The sequence below is a fragment of the Hakea prostrata genome, chromosome 10, assembly GCF_041222555.1.
Source record: "Hakea prostrata isolate BN-2017 chromosome 10, UWA_Hpros_2, whole genome shotgun sequence".
Taxonomy (NCBI): Eukaryota; Viridiplantae; Streptophyta; class Magnoliopsida; order Proteales; family Proteaceae; genus Hakea; species Hakea prostrata.
Window position 1 is genome coordinate 23,200,612 of NC_142609.1, and position 27,634 is coordinate 23,228,245.

Consider the following 27,634-nt stretch of genomic DNA (forward strand, 5'->3'; position numbering starts at 1 on the left):
ACATCCCATATTATTCCCTCCGGTGCCCAAGGACAGAAGCGTCAATAGGACACTCCCCAATCCCAAGTTATATGTAGGCAATCACATATTCAAGTTCATCACTTCTCATGCATCCAATACATCTTCATAATACAAGTTAAATCATGATATTGAAATGAATCATCATAGACATAAGTAAACAAGAATAGTAATGTAACATGACAAGAGTATACAGATTTCAATACTACTGTTCTAACACATATATAACAGTCTTATAAAGATTAAAAGTAATCAAGAGATTCTATTCATAAATAAGAACATGAATCATAAGTTGATGATCTATATGTTTATGGAGATAACCATCCTTACCTTAGGTTGAATTGATGATGAATTGAGAATACCAAGAAATAGTCTAAAAGAATTGTTAAGACCCTAAACAAACATCAATAATAAGTTAGAGAAGAAGTCGGGAAGATCAGATGTCAATTGGATCAAAACTGGCCAAGGTTGCTGTCAGCAACAAGTTTGGTCGATGGTCTTGGTCAATGGTATCGACCAAAAGGATCGACCAAAATTCTCTTCGGGACAGAATAGTAGATTTTGGGGATTTTGGTCCGAAATTGGTCTTTCGGGGCTCGGATCGATCCGAAAATTGGAGGGATGATTCATAACAATGTAAGAACACTACCTAGCAAGTATTATCACAATCCAATGGTCCAAATGAAAAACCCCAAATTGAGGTCCTATGTTCTAAAGACAAGAATCCTAGCATTCATGAGAAATTGATGTAATTGAAAGGGAAGCTAGAGAATTAGTTGGGGAATAGGTTAGGAACATGATTACAATCATTTGCAAGCTAGAGATTAGACTAATCATACTCCACATCTCAGTTTAGTATAAGAAATCAAGTTGTTAAGCAAGGAATCATGGTAATGTATATGTAAGGATCAAGATGCAAGTGAGGCATAGCAAGAATGAAGGAAAAACAAATATAAATGGGAAGAGACGTTCATGGCAAGGTGTTTGCAAGGTTGCAGCACCTTGGCCATGGTCTCATCAGTAAAAGAAGAAGGGAAGTGAGTAGAATAGGGAGCAAGAGAGAGAATCATACCTTGGAAGATGATAGTTGGAGAAAAGAGATAATGATTATTGTAGAAGATCATCACCCAAGCCAAAGAGGAGCTTTCCCACGTTCTCAGGTGTTGAAATGAGTGAAATATTGTTCTAGGTTCGAGGTTTCACTTAAATAGATGAAGGAATATCCAAAAAGCATCTTTTTCTCGATTCTGGGTAACTTTGGTCGATGGTTTTGGTTGATGGCATCGACCAAAAGGATCGACCAAAACAGGTAACAGGTTTCAGCAGAAAATCCAGAAATAGTTCAGCAACTTCGAACAGGGATTCGGAAGGCTATACAAGGTCAAATTGAGTCAGGTTTTCTCCTAAAAGTCAATCAAGAAGTCTAGTTTCCAGAAATACCTTTGGATCAAACATGGGAGGTCATTAGATCCACCAGCTAAGCTCACCTTCTTCGATGCGCAAGCAGGATTTTCCAGACATAGTTCAGCAACTTCGGACAGGGATTTGGAGGGCTATATGGGGTCAAATGGAGTGGGGTTTTCTCCTACAAGTCCATCAAGAAGTCTAGTTTCAGGAAATATAATCAGATTGGGCACAGGAGTTCATTTTGTATTTCAACTAATTCACCCCTCTCCAGCGCGCAGATTCAAAACTAACACTGACAATGCTCTCAAGTGAGGGGCATCATTGTTAATGTCCAAGGGCTTGGGTTCCGACACCAAATTATCAACCAAAAGGGTCTGCAAGTATCTTTTCCCCCACTTTGGGTCTTCGAACCTACAAACGTAACAGGTCCCGGGTGGGGTCAAGGTTAGGATAAGGCCAGGCATTACAGATCTACCCTAAGGGAAAGGTCTGACATGGCTTCCTAAGGTTTTCAAAGATAATAATATTGAAATTAAGGTCCAACTTTTAAGGTCTAACATTGAACAAGTTTTTCTTTATCCCAAAATAAATAGGGTGTCTGGGCTAGGTTTGGGCTGGATGTTACAGTTCACCTCTCTTACAAACAGAGCTCGCAGGAAGCAGAAATGAAAAGAAATGGAAGACGAAGGGTTTTATATTCTCCCAAAAAATCCTAATCTAAAGGATTAAAAAGAAAGCATATAGAACCTCCCAAAGAGATCTTGATCCAACGACCCTAAAGAAGCCCCTTCATCTAATGATCCACAGAGATTTGAGACCTTAGGGCTTCTAAAGGATTCCAATCCAAAGGCTGAAGATTAAGTGATAAAGACGGTTGGAGTTCAAGCATTTTTTAAATAAAATGTCATCATAAGAGGCCATAAAGACATGGCCATGTGCCAGTAGCATGACGTCCTCAGAGAACGTGCGCCGTTTTTGCCAGTTTCGACGGCGCAGTTACTTGTCGGTGGACGTCAGATATAAAGCTAGCCTTTTATCAACCTACCAAATATACAAGTTATGTTGGTTGGATTGCCTCAGCTTCATCACCTATATTCGAGCATAAAAGTCTCTACAATCCGAACAGCCTGAAGACCGGATTCCAAATACTGGGGGGCTTATGATGAGGAAAGAATAAATAAGCTTAAACTAGTCCGGTGTGAGCCTAGTCCGACCAGATCGGAATCAAACCAGTTCGGTTTGAGCCTAGTCCGACCAGCTCAGATCAAGTTGGACCGACCAAGTCAAGGTCGGTCGAATAAGTACAAAGGCTGAATAACAAAGCAAATCTGAATAATATTCTAGCCAAAGAAACAGTATTTAGTCAAGACTCAACTACTCATGTTTGAGTATGACTCAATGAATAAGATTCAGATTGCAACCTAACTAAGGTTTGAGTCCCACTCAAACTCATACTTAGAAAAGCTATAAAAAGGTATGAGAACACAAGAGAAAGGTACGCTGAATAGAATTATCACTATTCGAATTCTTATTGTTCGTTACTTTCTTGTCTTCCTTAGTCGGATTACTAACTAGATCGTCGAAGGTGAAAACTCGACCTCCACGGTCGAGCTCACATTATTGCAGGTTGAACCGGCTGAAGGGACAAACAGGATTGTGTAGCAATAGTAGCCATTCCGGTCTTGCTCGATAATAACCGAGAGCCAGTTTGGCAAATGTTCAACTTGAAGTTCTACTTCAACCTCGTTTGAAACCAAACTAGCCAAAAAGTCAGCGGCTGCATTAACCTCCCTCAGATGATGTATGAAGACACAATGGCGAAACATAGGTCGCATTCCCCAAATATCCTCTAAAATATCACGAGTTGACCATAATGCTTCACTAGGTTGAGCAATTTGTTGGATTGCTAGAGTGGAATCATTGTGAAATTCGACACAGGAATAACCTCGATGACGTGCGTATCCCATACCCAGTCTAATTGTTGTCAATTCCATACGTATGACACTAGGTGAAAGACATCCACTTGCTACAGCAAAGAGAACCTCATCAGCAGAATTTCTTCCAATTGCTTCATATCCCCCGTGATACAAACCAGAGGTTGGCGAGGAAACTGAACCGTCACAATTAATTGCAACCCAGTGAGAGGGAGGTTTAGACCAGCAAAGACGCAATTCAGCCGAGAGAGCATAGTTAACAATAATTTGCCAATTTGAGAAGAAAGAGCGATGACTGGGAGAATCCTCCACGTGTTGGACCAGATGAGAAAAACGATTTTGGGTATCACCCAATATGAGATTCAGCATCACACAGGCTTGTCTCCTCTCAATCCGATAAAGAATGAAATTACGAGATTCCCATAATCGATAAACTGTGGCTGTAAAACTGAACTTACGAATCTGCATCATAAGAGAGTCACCTAGATAGTGAGAATGGAGCCACTGAAGTTCATCCGATAGCGATCAAAGAGGAGCACGATTAATATCCCAACCCCAATTTCCCTATATATAAAAAGCGCCTTCATTAAATTTTTTTTTTTTTTTTTCAAATACACTCCACCAGTTGATTCTCAACCGTTGGATCGCAAGTGATTTGGTGGCATGATCACCACCGTTACTCTTTTCAAATAAAAATTCAGGAAAACTATCAAATATATATATATATATATATATATATATATATATATATATATATATATATATATATATATATATATATATATATATATATATATTTATTTATTTATTTATTTATTTACCAATGTCAATGACTGGGGGCCCACAAGTCCAAGGAAGGACAATACGCAAGCGACCGAAAGTGGGCGAGCCTCCAATACCATAAAATGAGTAAAACCTAGAATTGTTTTCTTGCCCTTTGGATTTTTATTTGCTGCAGAAGATCCGTTGACGTTTAATCAAATGGAGGGGTGCATATGTAAATATAATTTTTATTTACATTTATAGATTTAACATTTTATAATTTTACAGAATGAAACCTGGGGCTGTAGGCCATCCCAACTCCCTGTTTAGCCTCGTTACATATCCACTCCACGGAACTGGGTCAGTCCTCAACTTCACCACTTAATGTGCTCAGCCACTCCACCATTCGCCAGTTTGACATTCCAGTGGGTTTTCTTCGCCAATTGAAGATAGTTTAGGTCATCGTCATTCGGGCACACCATGTTTTTTTCTCGGAGTTTACGGTGGTTCTTTTGGTTTGAAGCGCAGTTTTCGTGTTCAAGATCCACGAACATGGTTTGCTCATTGATGGGTTAATTGTGCTTTGGTGCAATTAAAAGATTGGGCAAATATTCATCAAAACGGTATATTTTTACATTGTTTGATTCTGAAACCCTCATGATCTATCTTGACAGAGATTTGTAAATGGTTTTTCTTTGTATAAATAAAATTTTCTCCCTTCTGGGAATTGAGGAATGGATGCTGTTCTTTTCGTGTGGATTGAAAAGAATTTCAGAGAAAACGAGAACAAAATTCCTCTAATTCACGACTCAAGGAACACATCACATTTAGTCCTCGTTTAAACGTTTTGCCCATGAAATGTTGTCCTGAATTTTGAGTGACTGAGTAGAGAGTACATCGAATTTAGCAGTAACTGTGGTGTTGTCGAAGTGAACTTTGAAGATCTACAAACGCCGTTAATAGGACCGAAGAAAACCGTTGCTCCATTGAAGAGAAGACAGAGATTGTGAAAAAGCCCAAAGACTTTTGAGCTGGGCTGATGGATGGATGCGATTACCATGTTTAGCTATTCGGTTCAAGATAGGGAACGAGGCAAAGTAGGGACTTGGATGGGCAAAGCCAGGGATTTTATTTTGTAAATTTATAAACTTTAGATTCTTGAATGTAAAAACAGAAAAATATATTTACATATGTACCCTTAACTTTTTATTTAACACTGTCAGAAGTACACGTGGCGTCGTCCGCGTCGTCATCTCGATGGCTTGCTGCAGGCTCCAGCCGCGCTGCAGCAAATAAAATCCCCTGCCTTTCCTATTCTATCCTTAGTAAAGTTTAGAGAAAAACCCCAAATTCTTTAACGAACCTGCTTCTTGTAGTTCTGCAGATTCGTTTGCTTGAGAATCCTGAGCTAGAGACACTAATGCAATCGTCGTGAAAGTCTAGGGTTTGTTTCATAACTGAAATGATCTACTTCTAAACTTCAGCAACACGGTTATTATCAGCTCTCTGTTGTGTGTTACTGTGTCAGTTTTCCCATTGTTCTACTTCTTCGTTGGTCAAGAACGGCATCAGTTACTGACATTTTTAGTCGCTTGATGAGGCAGGGCAGTATTGTGTTTTTCAGTTGAGATTCAAATGCCGAAGAAGCTGCTTCCAATGGTTGTGAGATGAAGATGAGAAGGCAATGTAGGATTTGGTGGCCAAAGCATCTCTTATCTTCTAACCGAGATCCGGCCATCTTGTTCGGGTGGTTCGTCAATTCTTCCCACTCTTCTCTTGACATTGTTGTAGCCGGTGCAGCTTCCCCTGATGAGATATCAGTCTCTTTTCCTCTGTCAGGTCCTCAGGTACAAAAACTCACAAATTTCTCCGCTTGTCTTGTTCTGTATATTGTTTTGATGTGTGGATTTAGTTCAATTCTTCGATTCGCCAATGCATTTTCGTCATGGCTAACCTGGGTCAGCTAAGGGTATACCTTTGGCACGTTAACTCAACTGTGGGTACTTATACTCTTCCTTTTGGAAAAGAATCCGAAGGAATTGGATATGAATGCCGACACCTGATGGCTAAAAATATATGTCAAGCCATCATATTTACTGAAATGTACTTAGTTCTAAGTGTGTAATGCCACTATTATTTTGTTGGTTTAGTTTTTATGTAGATACCGTAGATGTCATGGTTGAAAACTCAAAAGAAGGAATTGGGGTTAATTAAATTCTGATGGTCAAATCATGGCAGCTTTCAAGTGCTAGTTGTAGAAGTTAGAACTATGTCTTTGCTAGAAGAATTTTTAGTTATGTCTTTATTGATCAAAATATTGTTGGGGATAATATTCTAGGTCTGGTGATTGTTTTTGATGAAATCGTTTCTCCTCTACAAGGAGTTGCTTCATTCTTATTGTAAAGTAGATGTCTACATGGCTTGATTCAACTCTGTGACACATTCATAATTTTCCTATTTTATTTTCATCTTTGTTTACTGCGTGAGCTATTTTTGGGTTCTGTTTTACTTTTCAGAAATACTTCTTTACCCAAAAATTTTCTGATCGGTTGCTTGCCTAAATATGTGAACTCTTTGAACTGAAAAAGCTCAGTCACTCAATAATCTGTATATATTAAGATACTAATCAGGAAAAAAAAATGATGTTTGTAATGCAGCTAGACAGCTTACGTAGAACCCATGAAACTTGACCCGTCTTATTTTAGGGGGAAAAAAAAAACAAAGAAAGGAAACCTGGGATTGCTATAACCCAATACATACGGCCAAGCTAAAGTTAGGGCATTTTGATAAATGACCCTAAGAATCTTATTGGACATACTTTGCATCAGCCAGCTGTATTTAGTTCTGTGGGTTTCTAGTAGCTCAGTCTGGCTTTGGAGCGGGGATTATTTGTTGAGTACCTCTTGCTCTAACTCTTCTGTAGATGGTGGAACTACATGTAACAGTGACGTAAAAGCCGTAGGCATCAAGGCTTAGGTCAATTCTTCCATTGAAAAGTTCAACTTAATGGTTCTGTACAATTCACAGTCAGCCACTAAGCTGCTGTTATAACTTCTGTCAAATATTGTTAGCAGATGTCTTTGCTGAGTATTTCTTTCTTATAACCAATAAAAAAAATCAATGATGTTTTCAGCTTGGTCAGTCTATATTTTTTTTCTCCAAACTAGATATTAGAGCTTTGCAAGCCCACCCGTAAGGAGTTGAAGGCATCATTTTGGTCCTGATGGTGGCTTTCCAATAACTTAATTCAGAAATTGACATATGAATCTAGAATAAAAAGCATACTTCCTTGTTTTATCATCAACAACTTAATTGATCAGATAAAAAACAACTCAGCCTTTTCCCAACCAAATGGGGTGACCTACATGGAACTATACTATGACAAAAGATTAATAAAATAAGAAAGAAAAGAACATAACAGCAGTAACGACACAAGTGAGCATATTCTAACTAAATGGGATCAGCTACCGTGTCTTTGCTCACCAAACAGCTCTATCTGAGGTCATACTGGAACAAGCCGTGAGCTATGCATGACTTTCTTCACTTCTCCAAAGGTCATTCTGATGTGAACCATGATCTAGGGTTTGACTGATTGAGTTAATGCGATCTAGTCTCACTCTAGGATCTTCTTCAATAGAATCAGCAGTCTTTCTGGGCGGTAATTGCCTTCGATATAGGTCTTATGCAACAAAGGACAGGTGGTAGGGTCAGCTTGGGGCTAGACTAGGTTTTTTCCATCATAGGGGACTTTATGTTTGAGAGATTGAACCTGCTGTAGTTATACTTTTAGATCTGAAATTGCAATTAGGGTTAGGGTTTAAAGGAATCTAGGGTTAATGGGAGGGTTTCTAAGTTTTGGCTAGTCTAGGGTTTAGGCTGTAATTGGTATTTTATATTTTCAGATTTGGTTCTATAGGTTTAGGGTTTAAGATGAGGTGTCCTACTTGGAGTGGGACTCTTGAGGAAGTCTAACTAGGGTTAGGATTTGGAAGGGGAAGTAGAGTAGGTGTAGGAAATGGTAATCCTAAGTGGTTTTGGAATGTTGGTGAAGTTTTAGGTTGAACTAAGTTTAATTCTAGAGGTTGAAGATGAATTACAGAATTTTAATGAAGAAGATGAAGTGCAGGGAATTTAGAAATACTAGGGTGTATGTCCTTTAATAGAAAAATTAGAGTAGGGATGGGGTAAGGAGTTAGGTGCGATCCTACTAGAGGGGAAAGAGGGAGGTGGGTGGGGTGAAGCTGCTGCCGTTAGGAATGGTGGAGAGTTGCATGTATGGTGGGAGATCTTGTGAGATCTCGGTGACATATCTCGCTTTTTCAAAGAAGTGAGACGAGATGGAGATCGGGAGTAGAGAGTTGGGATATCTCGCTCGAGATCTCGCCTTGGATCTATATTACATCTTGTATAACCTTGCATTCTCTGATCCTACAACATTTCGGTTTCACACTATAGTAGACTTAGAAATCATACTTAGGGTTGTTTTTTGACAAATCCAAGGCCACCAATGTGTTCAAAAGGCCTTAAATAGGCTAAATACCAAGTTTCAGCTCAATTGGGATCCTAAAACCCACCGAGATGGGTCATCGAGTTGACGCAAAAAATCGCATATCTTGACTGAGGTCTCGCAAAGATGGTCAAGATCTCGGTTTTTCAATGTGGTGAGATCTCGCTCAAGAGCGAGATCTTCTACCATGGTTGTATGGGCTAAGGGAGGATTGAAAAAGGTGGGGGGGGGGGGTGCAACTAACTTACTTGAGAAAGGAAAGTTGATCTGCTGAGGTGCTTGAGTTGGATTGCTGCCAAAGCTTGAAGAAGGAGAAACTTGAAGCAATTTTGCAGAATTAGATCACACTCAGCCATGGGATTCCTTGCTCTTCCTTCAATCTCAGATTTTTATTTAATAACTCAAGTCTGCCTGTTACATTCTATCTTGGCTTGGGGAAAACTAGGATAATTTTGAAAAATTGTTATGGGTGTATAGGTTCCAAAGCGTGTACTCCCTCCCTCTAAATAAGATTTAGGGTGGTTAGATTCATAGTTGCCAAAGCGGCAAGGCGGCAAGGCGGCCAAAGCTAGTAGGTCTCCGACTAGGCAATTAGGTGACAAAGCGGTGCCTAAGTGGCAATAAGGCGACCAAAGTAGTTGGGTCTAAATTTTTTAATATAACTACTTTTAAACTACTTTTCAATATACCTACTTTCTATAATAAGCTAAACAAATTTTCAATAGTCACATTCATTTAAAAAAAAAAAGCTTCAAGAATCATAATTATGAAAAATTATTCAGAAAAAGAGCATAAACATAAGTTCATCTCATCAAACCATGGTTGTCAAAGCGTCCGTCAAGGCATTTATTGATTCTTGATGTTGAGTATGGCTTATATGTCACATTCTATTGCCAACGGGCACGGGGTCCCTCTCACGGAGCAAAAAATAGGTTCTATGTCACTTTAGGCCTTCGAGTTCCTTTTCAGATTGGGCGTCAATTAAGCGGTTCAAAACAAAGCGGTTGAAAAACCGCTTTGCCGCTTAGGCGGACGCTTTGACAACTATGGTCAGATTTGCCTAAATTCTTTGGGTATGTTCTTTTGGGCGAATTTTTATTTTTTGGGTGAAACTTTTGAGGTCTGTTTAATTAGGGATTACATATTCATCTGTTGAATTTGAAGCAATTGGCTAGGAAGTTGTTTTCCTGACAACTAGTTAGGGTTCTAGTCTTTTAGAGAGATGGCAGAGTAACCAAGAAACATTGTTGCACTTGTCAGATTGGCCTGAAACTTAAGACTGAACATGGGGGATGATGCTTCAAGTTATGGATAAGTCTGATGGATATATGATGCAAATCTGCCTTTGAAATTTAGGTTTTTGTGGGGAAAATTAATTTAAAAAAGCGGCGAGATCTAGGTTTGAGAGATCGGATTTGGGTACCAGTCACTGGGTTACTATGGTAGCTGTGATTTGATCCCAGGATGAGGGTGATGTGATGCTTGATTGGGCTAGGCAGAAAATTCAGAGAAAGGCACCTAACTTGTGTCTTCTAGAAGGTTCTGTTGTGGAGTTGCAGATTTTGCTCAGGAAGGTGGAGCTTTGATTCTTGGAGATTTACGAACAAAATTAATGGGACAGAAGGGGTATTGGGTCTTTTTATCTGATTGCAATCTTTCATAGGCAACAGTCTTGTATGGCAGATCACAATTGGAGACAGATTCCTCTGCTAACAGAAGGAATCAGGATCTTAAACACCTAGAACCCAAGTTCCTCCAGGGCGTCAACCAAGTGGGAATACCAGCCCTTTGGACCACAATCACTGAGTGCTACAACAACTTGGCTTGAAGCATCAGCAGCAATTCTCTCATAAAGAAGGAATGCAGCAACCAGGTTGCTAGAGGAAAAATTTCGATATATCTAATCTATCTTTACTCTTCCCACAATGGGAGATTAAATAGGGCCTGTGGCCAGACATTTCAAAGTCCTACTTGTCCTGGGAAAACTAATTATAGTAATAACATGACACTACCTTTTCAGCTAACGCATGGAGGGTGAAAAATCCCTAATACAATCTAATTAAGTCATCTGACATCTTAAGTGGATCAGTGGTCGCATGACCCCTAAAACAGAAATTACTAGCTAAATAATCTATTTCGGTACTCGGGCTTGGAACTCCTTTTTAGGTTCATAGAATAGGTCTATTACCAAATAAACATAGAGAACAAAAGCCGAACACCTATATCTATCAACACTAGGTTGATTCCAACTTCCAAGTCACAGTAGCCTACTTTGGTGTTTGATCTTTATTATACCTGTGCTTTTTTGGTTTATCTTCAATCTGAATCAAGTTACTCCTCCAAACTCTAGCATTAGGAGCCTCCGTTGAACATGACTGTACCACCTCAGATGGCTCTCTCAAAGTTTTATATAGGCAACTCTTATATGTTCATTCATTATTAATCCTTCATATTTCACAAAGCTCTCTCAAATATGGACAGCTCTCATATTTTCATTAATTATTATCCTTCCTACCAAATGTCCATCTCAGATTCCCCATCTCTACGATACTTAGCCTATCTATATTGCACCTTTAAACTGCCTAACGTTCTCCACCGTACATCCTAACTGGTTGAATGACAGTCCTTCAAAAATTTCATTTTAAGCTTAAAGAAGTCAAACACATCTCTCCTCTTCATCCATTTTATTTTCACCCCCTGGACTACATTATCCTCTATATCCTTTTTATGTAAGATTGAGCCCAATTTCTAAAAGTTTCACTTTCTGGTATCTCTTTTTAACAATGTTCTGCATCTAATTAACTTTCCTAGTGTGGCTGAAGTTGCACACTATGTACTCTGTCTTTGTGCCACAAATCTCAGGGCCTTTTGATTCCAAATTAGATCTCCGTAACTCCACCCTGGTGCAAGTTCCTGTCTCCATTTCATCCACCCTTACAATATCGTTGGCATCAAAGAACTTGATCTTGCATATCCGACTCTAATTGGGATAAGGCTGAGTTGTTGTTGTTGTAATTTATTGCATAGGAAAAGCTAGACCATTGCCATGGGGATGCAAATGTGTACAATGACATGGTACAGAATAGAGGCACTATTACATTATTTTAAAATGCCCCCGGTATTTAGCTGTGTGCTCAGTTATTTCCTTTGCTTAGTCTTTTGCAAGAGTGTTGTAGGACCTTGGTTTCCCATGAAAGAGATTCTTTGAAGTGGTTGCAAGTTGCCTCCCTCGTCAGGTCAGTTCGATGCAATTATCGTGCTTGCTGGTTTTGTTATTTATTGTAGTGCGTGATGATTTTAATATATTCTGATCAAAATTAAAAGCCACAGAAAACGAATTCTCCAGGAGTTAAAAAAAATGTAGGTTTAGTTTCTTAACTACCTCTTCCTATGGAAAACCTGCCTACGGTAGCTCTTTCTGAGAGTTTTTCCAGAATTTTTTGGAAGTGCCTATGTTTTTCTTACTATACAATATATGCTGCTAAAACTTTGAGGGATTATTGCATCTACCTAGAAGGCATGATTTGGGAACTCGGTCTCAATAGGGATCTTGGTCCCTCGAAAAATTGAAATCTTGTAAGATCTTGCAAGATCTCAGCTGAGATCTGGTGAAAAATCTCCACTTATCTCGACCTAACTTGAAGGCCATCCCGTGGGTGTTGGGGCTCAGTTTGGGATGGAATTTGGTATTTAGCCTATTTTAGGCCTTTTAAATTCAAATATAGTGGTTTGCCCTTAGATTTGTGAGAAAACAAGTTTATATATGATTTCCATCGCAACCCTAAGAAATTTTGGATTTTCTTTTAACTTTTTATTTTATTTTTTAATTTCAACCTTAAGTTTCGATGGGTTTTAGGGGTCCTTCTGCCTGGGTTTTTCGTGCCTAGCCTAATTTGATGCCAATAAACACATTGGGAGTGTTAATTTCACCAAAAACCTAACCCAAAGTGGTGTTCTTTATTGACACATGGCCGGCTGTATGTAGGCAAAATTGGAAGTCTAGAACATGAATTTAGCCAATTTAAATATGCATATGATGCAAGAGAATGCTAATATCTTCATTAAAATGCAGGAAAAAAGACAACAACTAAAATTCAATATAGAAGTAGTCAAGTACAAGTGTAGAAGTCAGTAGTCAGTACTTAGTGGTACATGGTTAAAACAAAACAGGTGTACAAGTATAACATTACAGTATATGAATGAACTACAAATTACAACTACACATCAGACCTCTCTAACCTATTAATAGCTGCTAGATCCCCACAATGCACTCGTTTTCCGACAAGAACCACGCGAGAACAAGTGATAGTTGTCAAAGATTGACTCAAACAGGGCAAGAATCATTCAAGAAAGGAAGAGATTCTATGGAAATGAAGGTCAAAATTTTGCCAAATGAGTGAAGTTTCAATTGAAGTGTGGCTTTTATAGGCAAGATTATTGTAGGCGAAATCTCGTGAGAGCTGAAATCTCATACTTTTTGATTTCTGTAGCAATTTTGTTTCTCCCAACATTGAGAAGGCAAAATCTCGGCGAAATTTTGCCAAGATTTTGCGAAATTTAGAACCATAACCTTAACTTTGAAACCAACACGCTGAAGTACACATGCAGACTTGTAAAACACGAAATACACAACTATTACATGATATATATTAAAGTATAAAGGTTACGAAGCCAAATAGTACATCAAACATGTCTATTTGTCCACAATTTCACATTACAACATCGATGTACTTGTTACACCATAAGAGTGCAAGAATAAAATCAGTGACTAATAACTCTTCCAATTCCTACTCCACTAGCACCAGCTGTAAGATATCAGATTTTGTTGTCTTGTGTCACCCATACAGTTATTTTTTGGACAAAGGATAGAAGCTTCTAACAAAAAGAAAATAGGACAGAGGGGAAGCTTCAGTGAAGACGATCAACTACAACTCGTAAGACCCCTTCGATAGGTCTTTGTTGTAGATGGAGTAAACAGCTTGTTGATGCAGCCTAGGTAGGTATCTGACCAACTTTCCAATGAAAAATCTGGTCAAAACATCAAAACCATCAAAAGGAGGAGGGGGGGGGGGTGTTAAGGGAGGTCAAGATTGAGATATCTCAACCGAGATGTGGTATCTATAAAGATTGGGTTGAACTGAGATCTCGCGAGATCTTGGTTCAAGATATCAGCCTAGATGTTGTACTTTTATGATATCGTCCCGAATCCCATGAGATCTCTTCTTGAGGTATCAAAAAAAAAAAAAAAGATCTTGGCCAACATCACGGTGAGATCTCGAACTATGCTGGATGGGAACTCAATCCCAATTTGAGAAGTATCTCGTGGTTTGATCACGACATCCTATTTCCTCTTTTCTCTTATGGAGATTGTTTTTCTGGGATTTTCTAGTTCTGCCTCTGGTTGATGACTTGTTGTATCAGATTATTTTCTTGTTATGCAAAATATTGAGAAGATTCTGTTAGTTGTTGCTAGAGCAGAGTATTGCGGCCTCCTTTCCAAGTTACTGGTAATGAAGGTTGAAGATAACCTTCTATTTTTCTATTCTCCTTCATAATTTTCTACTTTGCTTTTCACTTTTTTTACGTTACTCACTTACTTTATCTTGTTTTAGTTCGTCTTTACTTAATTTCCATAAATACCCCTTTCCTTGTCCTGTATTCCCCATGTCCCATCACATCATCACATTCTTTCACTTTATTTGGTTATCCTATTTATAATCGCTTCCTAAATGTGTTTTTCCATTGTTAGTGCTTCACCTAGTGCCCTTCTTTCCAACATTAATTCTTTTTTCTTTTTTTATTTACTATATATCCCATGACTTGATCACTGATGCTAATTATTTTTCTTTTTTGTTTACTTTCCTTTGTTTAGGATTATTTCTTATTTGGTGGTAGATTTCCACGTTATTTTTCTATCTTTTATTTCCTTATTGTAAGGAGGAAGTGTTAACTCTAGGTGGTTATAAGAATGTCAAAAAAGGAGTTAAAAAGAAACTCACATTTTGACTTTCCCTTATACTTTGCCATTATTTTGTATGGGTGGATCCTCTATAGTCAGAATTTATAGAATTGCCATTGGGCTTATATGCTAACCATTTTACTTGGTGTACTTCTATCACATCGGCTTGAGAATCCAATTTTTTGAGGATTGGCACTTGCACGACCATTATTTTTATGTGAAAGATGCACTGATAATTATTGAAATTGGGTCGCTGTCACATCCACCCAGCCGGTACCCTACCTGGCATACCCGAGTGTGTGATCCACAGCCCCGAAGATCAAGTATCGAGAAAACCAACCTCCCACATACACAATAACATAATCATGAACAAGATGTAATCAATGTAATATTATATAAACAAAGAGATCAAGTTAAGAAGAAGAGAAAGACAATATAATCAGAGTGCGGAAAGAATGATACCAATATATAATAATCAAAATGTAGAGTGTGCGGAAAATCACTCCACAACTACAGCGGAAATGTAGCTCGAAACTAAAAGAAAGAGATTACAACCGATTCCCAAAAGAAAGGAAAGAAAAGAAGTAATCCAACTAAGCTAATGTCTCTTCTAACTTATAAAGTGTATCTTCATAAACATAAACTAAAGAAACTAAACATGGCCACTTCCATTCCAAAGTGGGGCTAATCTTGATACGCAGCATGATCACTTGAGGGATCTTCAACCTAATCTTACTAACCGCTAGCACCTTGGGAGTAGTATGCCTCATCGGCTTGCACTTCGTAGTACTGGCCGTCATATTCTTCAGTACTTGCAGAACAATCTAACAAAGATATTTGCACAAAAATGAGTGAGTTTGAAAGAACTCAGCAAGGCAAGTTATTCTACAACAACATAAATAACATGATTACAAAACATAGCAGATGCAATATGATATGAAACTGACAATGCATGTATGAATCTAACTCTATCAGGGACGGAACCAGGATTCAATATTGGGGGGGGGGGGGCGAAGAATAGAAGTTCAGATTGGAGAAGCACCAGTGCTTTTTCGCCATACATATTGTGTGGGCTCTTATAAGACCCATTGGGGGTCTCACCTATGAATTATATTACTATATTAAGGAATAGGTCCACATATATTTTGTGGGGCCCACACATATTTGACAAAAATAGGTAAATTATTGATAATGATATTTTTTCAACAGAATATAGGTAAATTAAAGCATTAGCACAAAAAAAAAAAAAATACACATGACTTCAACCCTAAAAAGTAAGATGCAAACCAAATTTTTTTTTAAGGTAAGAGATGCAAACTAATGGTAGTTAGTTACTTTACTAACTATAGACATTTTATTCATAATATAAAATCAAATAACAAAATTGCAGAAGAAATAAAGAAACAAAGAATATAAAATCAAAAGAATATTTAAAAAAATGAGAGAGAAACAATAAATAAATTGAGAAAGAGAAAGAGTACCCAATTGTGGAGAAGATTTTTTCCCAAATTTTCCTTAACCCACGCTTATAGAAGGGAAGAATAAATATGAAAAAAGAAACAAGAAGAGAAAAAATAGGAAGAAAAGAGGAGAGAGGAGAGATGAGATATGGGAGAATAAATAGGGATTGAGGAGTTTCTAATTAGAAATGACATTTTAAATATCTAATAAGAGTTTTTTTCAAAAATTTCCTTTAACCCATGTTTATAGAAAGAGGAGAGAATAAATAGGAAGAAAACATGTGAGAGAGAAAAGAGGGGAGAATAAATAGGGATTAAGGAGTTAGTTTTTAGATAGAGATGTGTTCTCAATATTGGGGGGGGGGGGATAGTGAAATTTCATATGTAAGAAGAGAAAAAACTGGAAAAATAAAAGAAATTAATATAAAAAATGAGAAAATTAAGGCAATTATGAAAAAATTCTAAAAATCTGTGGGGGGGGGGCTTAGTGGGTCCGCCCCTGAACTCTATGTATGCTGGTCTCTATAAACAAATATGCTTTAAGTCATAGCACCATACTTCTTTGGGTAGGTCATTCACTCTCCCTCAACCATTTAAGATATCTTGGGCTCTGCCGGTGGTAGTTGGGTCCTGCATCCCTCGGGACATTCCATGGTTGGAGTTTAGGTCACCGCTCTCTCACATCACCATTGGTCTAAGTATTGGCGCATGTCAAGGTAAAGCCTAGCCCTGTCATCTATTTGGTTATATCAACTTAGATCCATATACGTCCATTCCTCGCCCCGGGCGATCCTTTCCGGTATCCTTCTCACTAGAGTTAGTGTATACTATGGCTCTGACCAACTCGGACTACGGACTCATCAACCCTGCTGGTCATCCACAAATAATAGACGTGAAGCTCTCATGTCCTCTCACAGGTTGGCTACCGGTCTTGAACGCCCATGAGCCCAAGTCTACTATTTGCAAACCTACCAACAAATGGCCCTCACAATGTGATTAATGTCCTCTCACAGGTTGGTTACCGGTCTTGAGCGCCCACAAATCCCCATTGCTACCACGGGTTACTCGTTCTCAATACCCTTACGAATCGGGTCTGATATAATAGGGACATCCTAGCCAAACACCGCTAGACAAGCCCTAGGTATAACAACCAATAATCCGGGAAAGCGTCAAAGTGCACCATCGGAAATATCCCATACTATTCCCACTGATGTCCAAGGACAAAAATGTCAAAAGGACATTCCCCAATCCCAAATCATACCTAATCAATCACATATCCAACTGATATCTCCTCATATAGAAAGATACATATAAACATGATCAATGGAATATGTAAATGACAGGAATAAGTATTCATAATAACCAAGGAATACATGAACAAGGCACTACTGTACTTGAAGTACTTACAACAGTAATATCATACTAAGAAAATACAAGAATGATAGTAAATCTAATCAATTCCCAAAAATAGAAACTAAGATTCATGCAATCTATGTAATTATGGAAACAATTGTCCTTACCTTAAATAGATTCGAAGATATTTCGAAGATAAAAGAGATCAAGTCCAAAGTTAGCAAATAAACCTTAGACAAGCATAGATACAACATCATGTGAAAGCCCTAGAAGATTGGAGGTCAAACGGATCAAATCAGAAAAAGGACACAATGCTGTCCGTGCCTGGCAACCTGGCTGGTTGACTGATCCTGTCGACCAGGTAAATAGTATGCGAAGCCAGAACTGAATTTTTGATCCGAAACTTAACTTCCGGGATTCGAAACATTCCGAAATTCTAAAGGAATCTTAGGAACAGTAATCTAAGACTATCTAGCAAAGATTAATCATCAAACAAGGATCAAAACCATGACTTTCTATTTTGAAAACATGACTGTCTAATTTTGATCAAAGCATGGTTTTCAATGAAAACAACCATGGATGCGAAGGAGAATGAAGGATCATATCAAAAGGATCATTAGCAATGGATCAGAGATGAATATTATCATAAAAGATCTAATATGCTAGAGAAATCAGATTAGAAGAATGATCATGTCTTCATGGAGAAATCATATAATCATGGCTAAGAATCAAGTATTGAATATCATAGCATCAATAGAATGAATGGAAATTCATTCTAAATCATTAGAGACTGTAGAAGAGGTGCTTGCAAGGTTGCAATACCTTCTTCATAATCACAGCAGTAAGAACTAGATCAAACAAGAGTAAATCAATAAGAAAACAAGAGATAACTAACCTTGAAGATGAACAAGAGATGAAGAACAATAGATCTTGCAAGAGTTCTTCACAACCACCAAGGAGAGGCTTTGAGAGAGGCTTCCCACGTTCTATGAGGGTTTTAAAAACAAAGGAGGCTAAGAAACACGAAGTCTACTTAAATAGAACATCAAAAGACCTCAAAACAAGATATTCTCGGATTTCATAATCAGCTGGCAGCCTAGCGGCTAGGATAGCAAGCCTAGACAGGGAATTGGAGGCCTAGATCAACTAAAATTCAAGTGGGCTTCTTCCTACTTCTCAATTGACTTGTCTAGGACAGAGAAATACCTTCAAATCATGTCCAAGAGTGCATTAGGTCCATCAACTAATCTCTCCTTCAAGGTGCAATATCTTATCAAACACTGCCAAAGCTTCCAAGTATAGAGCACCATCATCAATCTCCATGGGTTCGGGGTCAAACACCATGTCTTCTACTGATAGGGCCCATAGTTGTCTTCTTCCTTCACTTCGGGTCTTCGGACCTACAAATATTAGGGTTTCCGGGTCAAGGTTAGGGTTGGATTTCATAGTCGCAATGCTTTTTTGGTTATTATTTTGTTTAGTCCACATGTGGTGCTACACGTTAGAGGGAGATTGAAGACTTAATTTCTATCGACTCAAGAATTTTATTTGGTGGTATTCTACAATAACCTATATTGCCTTTTACCTACCTACTTGATTTGTAGTAACCTATATTGCATATTTGGTTCACAGTACCTATATTTGACTTGTAGAGACCTTTGTTTGAGGCTTTATTTATGCTGTTGGTTGAACAAAATTACTACCTACTACCTATTGCATGCCTTCTTGTGAAGAGTTTTTGTGTGGATATTGAAACGTCACTTTTTATACACTTGTGCAGACATTGGAGATGCACTGTTTATCTATTTTTGTGGACATTAGAGCTGCATTTTTTTTATCTGCTTGTATGGATATAGGAGCTGCACTTTTTATCTACTTGTATGGATATTGGAGCTGCACTTTTTATCTACTTGTGTGGGCATTGGAGCTACACTTTTTATCTACTTGTTGGACATTGGAGCTGCATTTTTTATCTACTTATATGGACATTAAGCTACATTTTTTATCCACTTGTGTGGACATTGGAGTTGCACATTTTATCTACTTGTGTGGACATTGAAGTTGCGCATTTTCTTCTTTGTGGAGATTGCTCGTTATTACTAACATTAATTGGATAGTGCCTTTGATGTTATTGATGCTGCTATACATATAGATATGTTTCATCTTCGCAACTGCCTATTGTTCTAATTGTTGGATGGTTCGTTTTATATGAAGATTATTTATTTAAGTTACTGTTGATTATCTCTTGGCAAGTTCTTTCCATGTCTATTGGCGTTTGCTATTACTACTTATGCTCAAGAATAGTCAAGTTTTTTTGATATATGTTCTTGTTATTCCAAGCTGGAGCCGTTGATTTGTATGCTCCAGCTTGAGGGGTAGTGTTAAAGTTCTAGTGGTGACACTAGGGGCAATTATGTCTCAGTGTCATGTTATCTGCTATTAGGTTGAAAACTTTTATTCCTTTACTTGTATTATGTACTGCTGCCGTTAATTAGTCAGGGGCAGAATGGACTTGTATGCTGAATTAAATCAATATAAGAATATGGCCTGTGATTAGGAAAAATAACCTAATCAATCGTTGGCTCTCTCTTCTGGCTTGCGATACTTCTCTTCTCTCTTGTTCTTCAGCTGGTTACAGGGTTCTGAATTCTAACAGTTTCAGATCTGTTTTCATCTTCTTATTAACATATTCTTATTGCCTTTTGAATGCTTGTTTGTTTCCTTCTTTTATTTTCTTCAACTGCTCAATACAAGTACTAGTGTGTTTTGGTCTATATGCTCCTGCTAATGTTATTGATTTTAAAAATAACATGCAATTGTTAACTCCCCCCCCTCTCTTATTTTCTTTTCTGGAATAGGGGATTCTACATCAGATGAATGCGAAAATGCCTCTATTTCTACAGGACAAATCAACATTTACTATTTTGGGGAACTTGGCTGCCGACGACTTCCTAAATATGCCACTGCAAAGTGTTCACATAGATGCAGAGGGTAACACAAAGCCCACAAATTATGGAGACATATATGCGATGAAGAATCAAAATTTTCGTGAAGATAAATTTGAACAATGGCATTGTGAATGCCACAAAGTTGATGGATTCTTAGAGAACTGTAGGCAGAACTCTGTTGGTCACGGTAATTGGATTCAGTTATCTTTTGACTCTCGTGCTTCGTTTTGTAAAAATATCCATTGGACCCCCAAGTTGCATCACATACACTGGAGTGGGGAAAATGTATCTACTGCCGATCTTCACGTATGTAAGTCAGAGTTGCCCTTTTGCTTCTCCATTTATATTTGCTCATTTATTCTTTTTAAACTGTTCTTTTGTTTTAACTAATCCAGGTAATAATTTATGACACACCCACATTTGGCTCTCATCATTTCTCTCTGACTTCTGGGGGTTCGCTGGAGGAAGTGAAATTTCCCTTCAAGAGACCCGAATGGGTCAGCAAACTAAATCAGAAGCAGCCACTCCCTGACTTGGTAAAACTATTATATAGACATAACTCTGTTCACAAAGTCCATTCCATCTATTGGTTTCTAAAGTTTTTGGATCTTTTTCAACTATCTGCCTATTTATTTAGTTTAAGAAAAATCTGATGTACAGGACACAGTTATATGGGCAATTAATAGTGCATATGCTGCAAAATTATTATTTGAGAGATGCATGGGACACAACATTTCACCCCACTGGTACTTGTTTACATTCTTTATTCTGTTTTCTTTATCTTTATTTTCTTCAAATCTTCATGTGTTGATATTCTTCCTTTGTTTGTTCAGGCTGGTTTCTTTTGTGTGTCACATTGCAGCCTTGCTTGTAGCTTCTTTCTGCACTGTATTTTATGTAGTTCTTCAGTTCTGTCATCACCTTCTGAGTTATGGGTCAGATTCATTGGTATACAGGATCTTAAAAAGGGTATTCAGCCATACATGGAAGAATGTCCATATCCGCAGCTGTCAGCTTCTGTATTGGTCAGCCTTTGGTCAAGGAGGTGGTTTTAGGTAATCTCACAACTTGTCTTAAATTATGGTGATCCATTCAAAGAGGGACCATGACTTGCATGCAACAGGGTCATCCATTATGATCTCATAGTTAATGGCATTTACTGGGCTAATTTTGACCGAGTTGATCCTCCCCTGGCCCTGATAAACTTGGGAGCCTTGCACTTTGGTGTAGATCAGAAGTCCTTATTTACCCATAGGAGCAAGCCAGAAACCACTCCAGCAAGCCTGCAGGATGCGACTAGTATCAGGGGCTGCCTGGTCTGATGATGTGGTTGGTTTTTGTTGGTTAATGAAGTATCACAATAGGCAGCCTTACTCCGAAAAGAAGCATGCATGAAGAAGAAGAAAGTCCTAAACATTGTTCATGTGAACAGTGTCACAGCCAATAGTTGCCTTGTTTGGGGATGTTTTCTAGAAGATTTTGTGAACCCATCAACTGTGTATAAGGTTCTATAATTCTATTATAATGCTTCTTGGTTTAGTTTCTATTTTTAGCTTTTGAAAATATATATAATTTCAGTCTAATGAAATCTTTGGTAGTTTTTAATTTCAGTTGTCGCTATTTTAGAAGTTTCTGCTTTGATTCTTGTAGGAAATAGAACCAGAACTTGGAAGAGAGAAAAGAGAAAACCGAGAGAAATCCATGATATTGCTGTGGAGCTTCACTCGAACTTATGAAGAATCCAATGTCACTAGATTTATTTATACGTTCATTATTACTAGTATTAAAAATAGGAAACAAAAATAAAATTAAACAGGACTTTAGAAGTTCAAAAACAAAAAGTCAGGGACTTAATCAATTGAGAGGTGCTAATTCTCAACTGGCTAATTTCTTGCTCAAATTGCCCTTCCAAAAGTTGCTGAGCTTTTGTTTGGCACTTTCTATTCTCTTGGGTTTCTAATTTGTAAAGCTTTAGCCAAGCCATAATTAGGCCCCTTCTTTTCAATTGGAAAGAAGACTTGAGAAATTGAATTTGTGGCCTGGTAGCCTCATTTATGGTGTAAAATCCAACGTCCAACAGATGAGATTGCTGCGCGTGAGAGACCCAGGGTAGGGGGATCCTGCCCCACCCAAAAGAAGAAAAACGAAAAGAAAAGTTCTAGTTATTTAGTTTGGCCTTCATTATTTCATTGGTTTTGATTACAGTTAATCTCCTGCTGGTTCCTAGCACTGGGTATGGCTTTGTCCAATGTTTGACTATTTTTATCATCTTAGGCAGCAGATGATTGAAATACTTTATGGACAGCTAGAGGATAATCGTTTGACTGGGTAGAATTTTGGCCAAGGAAGTGCATGGATTATATGGTGTATCACGAGTCATGGCTGACCCTTGTTTTCTGGCAGAGCTAGCATAGTCAAAGTCTGAGCACATATTACTGTCTTTAATTTGGTGCAGGGACCACTTTATGGCTTACCTCATGCTTCAGATTTTTTCTTATTTGTAGGTCTCAAGCAAGTGTTGAATGTGCAGAGAGAGCTTCTACACTTAAGCACTCAATGTGGTCGAGTGTAGTTGTTGATATTATTTTGGGAAATTTAGTTGGCTTTATGTTGCTAGTACATGCCGAAGCAACGTGCACATGGATTTTAAACCTTGCAAATGACATCACGAACAATTTGTTGCGTTCAGGTTGTGTGTGGTTGATGGGTGTCCCTGCAGGTTTCAAATTGAATATAGAGCTGGCAGCCATTCTTGGCATGACCTCCCTTAATACAATTCAGATTTGGTCTACCATATGGTTCTTCTTGAGTTTCCTCTTGAGCTATTTCATAAGAGGACTTGCTATATCTGGAATCATTTTGGGGGCCACAATACCTGCTGCGCTGGTTATAGACACAATTTTGCTTGTAACCTTCCACATTTTAACTCTTCATTGGTTGATTGCTCTTCTATATTCCAAACAGATTCAGGCTTTGGCAGCTCTGTGGCGCCTTTTCAGGTAAAACTCACTCATTTTTCTGCCAGTTGTTGAAATCAGAAGGTGCCAAATGATATTTATATGGATTCCTGTTCAATCACTGATAAGAATACTCACTCTCATAGTCTCATTCAAACTAGCATGTTATGTCCCAAAATAAGTATTAAATGAATGCTTATGTCACTTGCTGTTCAATGCAAAGCATGTTGGGCAATCATTTGGGGACAATTTATTCATAAGCATCATGGTTTTGGTTTTGGCCACTAATTACATCTTAATTTCTGCCTGACTAACAGTGTGTAACCCCAAAAGTATCAGCATACTCTTCTAGTTGAAGAGTGGATAGTACCTTTTCTTTCCCTTTCCTTTTTTGTATTTTATTCTTGTTCAGTATGAGAGTAAGAAAGGAGAGCATTTCTATACTCCTGTGAACTTATTCTCTATTTAATCAAGGTCCTCTATTTGAACTAAACTTTACATTTCCTGCTCCTTTATAGTTTAAAGTAACAAAATTACCCTTATATTTTCGTATTTCAACCAATTTCTCTCTTTTCCACTAAATTGGTATTCACTTCTCACACATGTAAAACGCTCGAGTTATACCATGATAAGAGGATTCACTATCTGCTTTGCAGCAGTGAGGTTTATATTTTTTGGTGTCGTCTTTCCTAGTTAGATTAGGTTTCTAGTTTAATTTATCTATAAGGTTCCTACTTTTATTCTTATACCAGTCCAACTTAATCAGTGGTTGGGGGGGGGGGGGGGGGGGAGTATATTCCTTTTCTCTTTTTCTTTCTGTGTTTGCTGGTAGTCAATCAATGATATTATGATACTGTAATATGGTACCGGAACTTGAGTACCGTCAATCAAAATATTTTAAATTTGCACTTCTGATTGTTTCTTTCCAGTTTCCATCAGTGACTGGTGGCAGCACCTATGCTACCTAAATGCTGCATTGTGCCCTAATTTGTGATGACGTAAACAGTCTACTATGGTCTTCTACTGTAGATTATTAAGTGCTAATGGTTCTCCTACTCCATTTTGTTCTTCTGCAAGCATGCTGATCTGCAATTATTACTTCCGGAATTTTTTTTTTCTTCCTGAGGGGGGTCTTCAGCTACCTGTTATTGAATCTGCTGATTTGTGTCAGAATTTTAGGATCAATCATTCTTGACATATGGCAGGCTTGATCCAAGTCTCTGAAGGATTTCTGATGGTTCGATCTCCTGCAGTCAAACATCACTTTTGGAAAATTTCCGGATCTAGTTTTTCTGGAGTTGGTTTTTAATCTGCTTGTTTGATTATCCTAATATTTTGGGTCTGCATTCTCCACCCTAGCAGAGACTGATTTGATTTTCAGGGGGATTCACATCCTGCTACCTATAATCCCAAACCTTGATGAAGATCCAGTTCTTGGATTTAGAAAAATCTTGTTTGCTAACTTCTATTTACCGATTCTCTGGGTCTAGCTGTTGCTATTCACTTGGAAACTTGCTCCTATATTAAATATTCATAACTGCCTATCTGTTGATTGGTATGTACCCCTATCCCATCTTCCTTCGTCTCCCCACAATTTTTTTTCTTCCTGGTCTATTAGTTCTTCCAAGGATCATCGTGAAGCTCTTTCTCACGGGGGTGGACTGCTACTATCTTGTATCGACATTGAAATAGATTGTGGACTCGTGAATTTTACCCTCCAATGGAAGGATCTTGCTTGTTGTCGTCGTGTATACACAGTCAAAGACCATCCTTATGTCTCAGTTGCGCATCTCAAAACTCGGTTGATTGCAGATATTCCTTCTGATTTAACGCGGTTAGGAACCAGTATAATTTTGTTTGAGTTAGGATAAGATACTTCAAAACCCTGCCAAGATCTGAAACCGACCTTGATCATAATAACCCTATGGCATCTCTATGAGTGGGGTTGTACTTCTCTATCATTTCAGATGAGAGAAATGCTTGGTTATCGATAGATATTGATATGTAAGTTGGTCCTGCAGTTGTTGTGTTGTTTGGAAGCACTGACATGTATACTTGACCAATGGCAGAGGTCGAAAATGGAATCCGTTACGGCACAGATTAGATAGTTATGACTACACTGTGGAGCAACACATTGTTGGATCGCTCCTATTCACACCTCTCTTACTTCTACTGCCAACAACTTCTGTGTTCTACATTTTCTTCTCCATGATGAATACAGTAATCTGTTTTACCTGCATCTTTATTGAGATTGCTATATCAATCCTCCATGCCACGCCTTATGCCAAAGTTTTCATTTGGATGGTAAGACCAAGAAGATTTCCCTCTGGAGTATGGTTCAAAATTATATCTGGCAAAGAGCTTCGTTGTTGCAAAAATGGACATCTTGATGAATGTGTTTCATTATCTGGGAAGTCACAACAAAAGCAAATAGACCAAGAGGAAAATGGATCTGCAGTTGTGATTTCACTGCTCCAAAGCAATATCTTAAATTTAGGTAAGAGGCTTGCACAATTGGATTCTTTTTACGTCAATTATGTGTGTGAACTTTTTTTTTTGTCAGTTCTATCAGAAAATGTTTAATTTTTGATACTCGAGAACATACAGGTTTCATCTGTCACTCAGTGCAAATCAGTTTTTTGGTCTCCTCTTTTCCTGCCTGAAATTCTTTAAATGGAATTATTGTTGAATTCTAAGGATCATTTCATGTCCCTTTGAATTGTTCAACAAATGTGACCCTTTTACCTACTTCAATTTAAAGTTGGCTTCGCATATTCCACTCACTATTTTTGTACTTGCATACTGGAGTTTGGTGGCTGCCACACTAGACTACAAAATGTTATATTTGGTTTTCGGTTCTGTTGATCTCTGACTTCTTTATCTTATTTGTCAGATTTCAATTCTGTTTCTGTATTTTGTTTGGTCTGGATTTTAATAGACTTTGCTGACCCGGAGAACTTATTTCAGGAAAAATCATCTTACCTCACTATAGGAATGTTTTCCATGGGATATCCATCTCCTCTGCTGCTTCAGCAGCCTTTGGACTTCTCATTGGAAACAGGTTTCTCCTCTTTCAGTGTTGCATTTTTGAACTTCTCATTTTCTTGCTCATGTTTGATGGAACTTTAATTGTTGGTGCTGTAACTCACAGAATTCCATCGACTTTGGGAGCTGGTCTTCCTTCAACAATGCCCTGGATGTTTCTTGACTATAGGGAGTATTGGCTATTATGTCATGACTTTGTAATTTCATGCATGACAGATGATAACACTGTTGAGATCACCTGATATATCAGAACATATTGCACCAGGTAGTTTTGTAGTCCTTCTCTGCTCCTGTGTTGTGATCCTCTTTTATTGTCATTCATTTGTATGTTTTTAGTAAATGCTGGTAGTTAACCCAAGAGTTAGGGGTGAATGAAGTAACAGTGCACTTTTGTCTTGAATTTGAAATGCACTGAAATTCTGTGAAGTAAAGAATCATTGCTTAAATCTCTGTCTCTCTGTGGAAATTAACATATTAAAGAGTATTTGAAGGTTGGTTGCGGAGAGTTAGTGAACTAATCGATCAGCTTGTTCAGTTTATGTCAAAACTGGATTTGCAAGACGAATCTAAAGTTGTCAACAGATCAGAAAATAAAATATCATTTTTAGTGAGTTTTGGTTTGGAGATGCATTAGAAAAGACATCCTCTCTCTCTTTGGCAACAATGTTCCGTTTTTTTGGGCCAACACAACATAATGTTCATTATTTCATAAATTAAAGATGAGAACACTTGCCCATACTAAATATTGTTCTATTTAAGTTATCCTGTAAAGTAGTTTCCCATATTTACATACTTTTCAAAATAAACATGGAGCATTGGATTTAACAATAATGTTCATTTTGTATGCATTTAATAGCATTTCTGTTTTGAAATACCAGTTCCTGTGCAAAATCGTTTTTACGTGCTCCCATGTTGTGAAGCTGTTATTTGTTTGTGATAAAGTTGTTCTCGAAATATTTTTCAATTGGATTCATAATTTGAATAATCTAGCTTGTGAGCAAAGGTGTTTGCTGAGAGAGCCAAAGCGCTCTTTTGACATGATTTTAATTTTTAATTTTTACCTATTTTTTAGAAATCAGTAGAAAAAATTATTTTGGATCAAAATACGAAAAACGTTTGGTAATCAATTAGTAAAGTAGTTTAGATTTTTATTAAAAACTAGGTTTGGTATATCTTTTTATAAATTAACTTTGTGTAGATTAGGTAGAGCAATGGAGATAAAGGGGTTTATAGAGGAATAAAGAGGGAAGATAATGAGAGTTTTATGAAGGTACGAACTTTTGG

The 27,634-nt window shown here is 37.8% G+C and overlaps 1 protein-coding gene across 3 annotated transcripts; it reads left to right on the forward strand.

The window, feature by feature from the left end:
* The first annotated feature begins 4,442 nt into the window (after positions 1-4,442).
* LOC149002310 (N-acetylglucosaminyl-phosphatidylinositol biosynthetic protein gpi1-like) lies at positions 4,443-26,781 on the forward strand. 3 transcript variants are annotated; one of them, XM_089136316.1, is made up of 9 exons: positions 4,443-5,968; positions 20,274-20,654; positions 20,744-20,884; positions 21,009-21,094; positions 21,182-21,403; positions 22,853-23,347; positions 25,375-25,802; positions 26,273-26,366; positions 26,457-26,781. In XM_089136316.1, exons 1-9 carry the CDS (start codon positions 5,789-5,791, stop codon positions 26,590-26,592), a joined length of 2,163 nt encoding a protein of 720 aa, XP_088992442.1. In that variant the 5' UTR covers positions 4,443-5,788; the 3' UTR covers positions 26,593-26,781. The 3 variants fall into 3 exon arrangements, with proteins under 3 accessions (XP_088992442.1, XP_088992441.1, XP_088992443.1); XM_089136315.1 differs by having other exon boundaries at positions 4,449-5,968; positions 20,259-20,654; XM_089136317.1 differs by lacking the exon at positions 4,443-5,968 and having other exon boundaries at positions 20,541-20,658.
* Positions 26,782-27,634: the final 853 nt, after the last annotated feature.

Bases quoted from the DNA above. Each gene is read 5' to 3' on its own strand.
- LOC149002310 (XM_089136315.1), top strand. From the start codon at position 5,789: ATGAAGATGAGAAGGCAATGTAGGATTTGGTGGCCAAAGCATCTCTTA. The intron at 20,655-20,743 runs GTATGTAAGTCA...TAACTAATCCAG, and splicing joins TATCTACTGCCGATCTTCAC to GTAATAATTTATGACACACC. The intron at 26,367-26,456 runs GTTTCTCCTCTT...TGTAACTCACAG, and splicing joins GGACTTCTCATTGGAAACAG to AATTCCATCGACTTTGGGAG.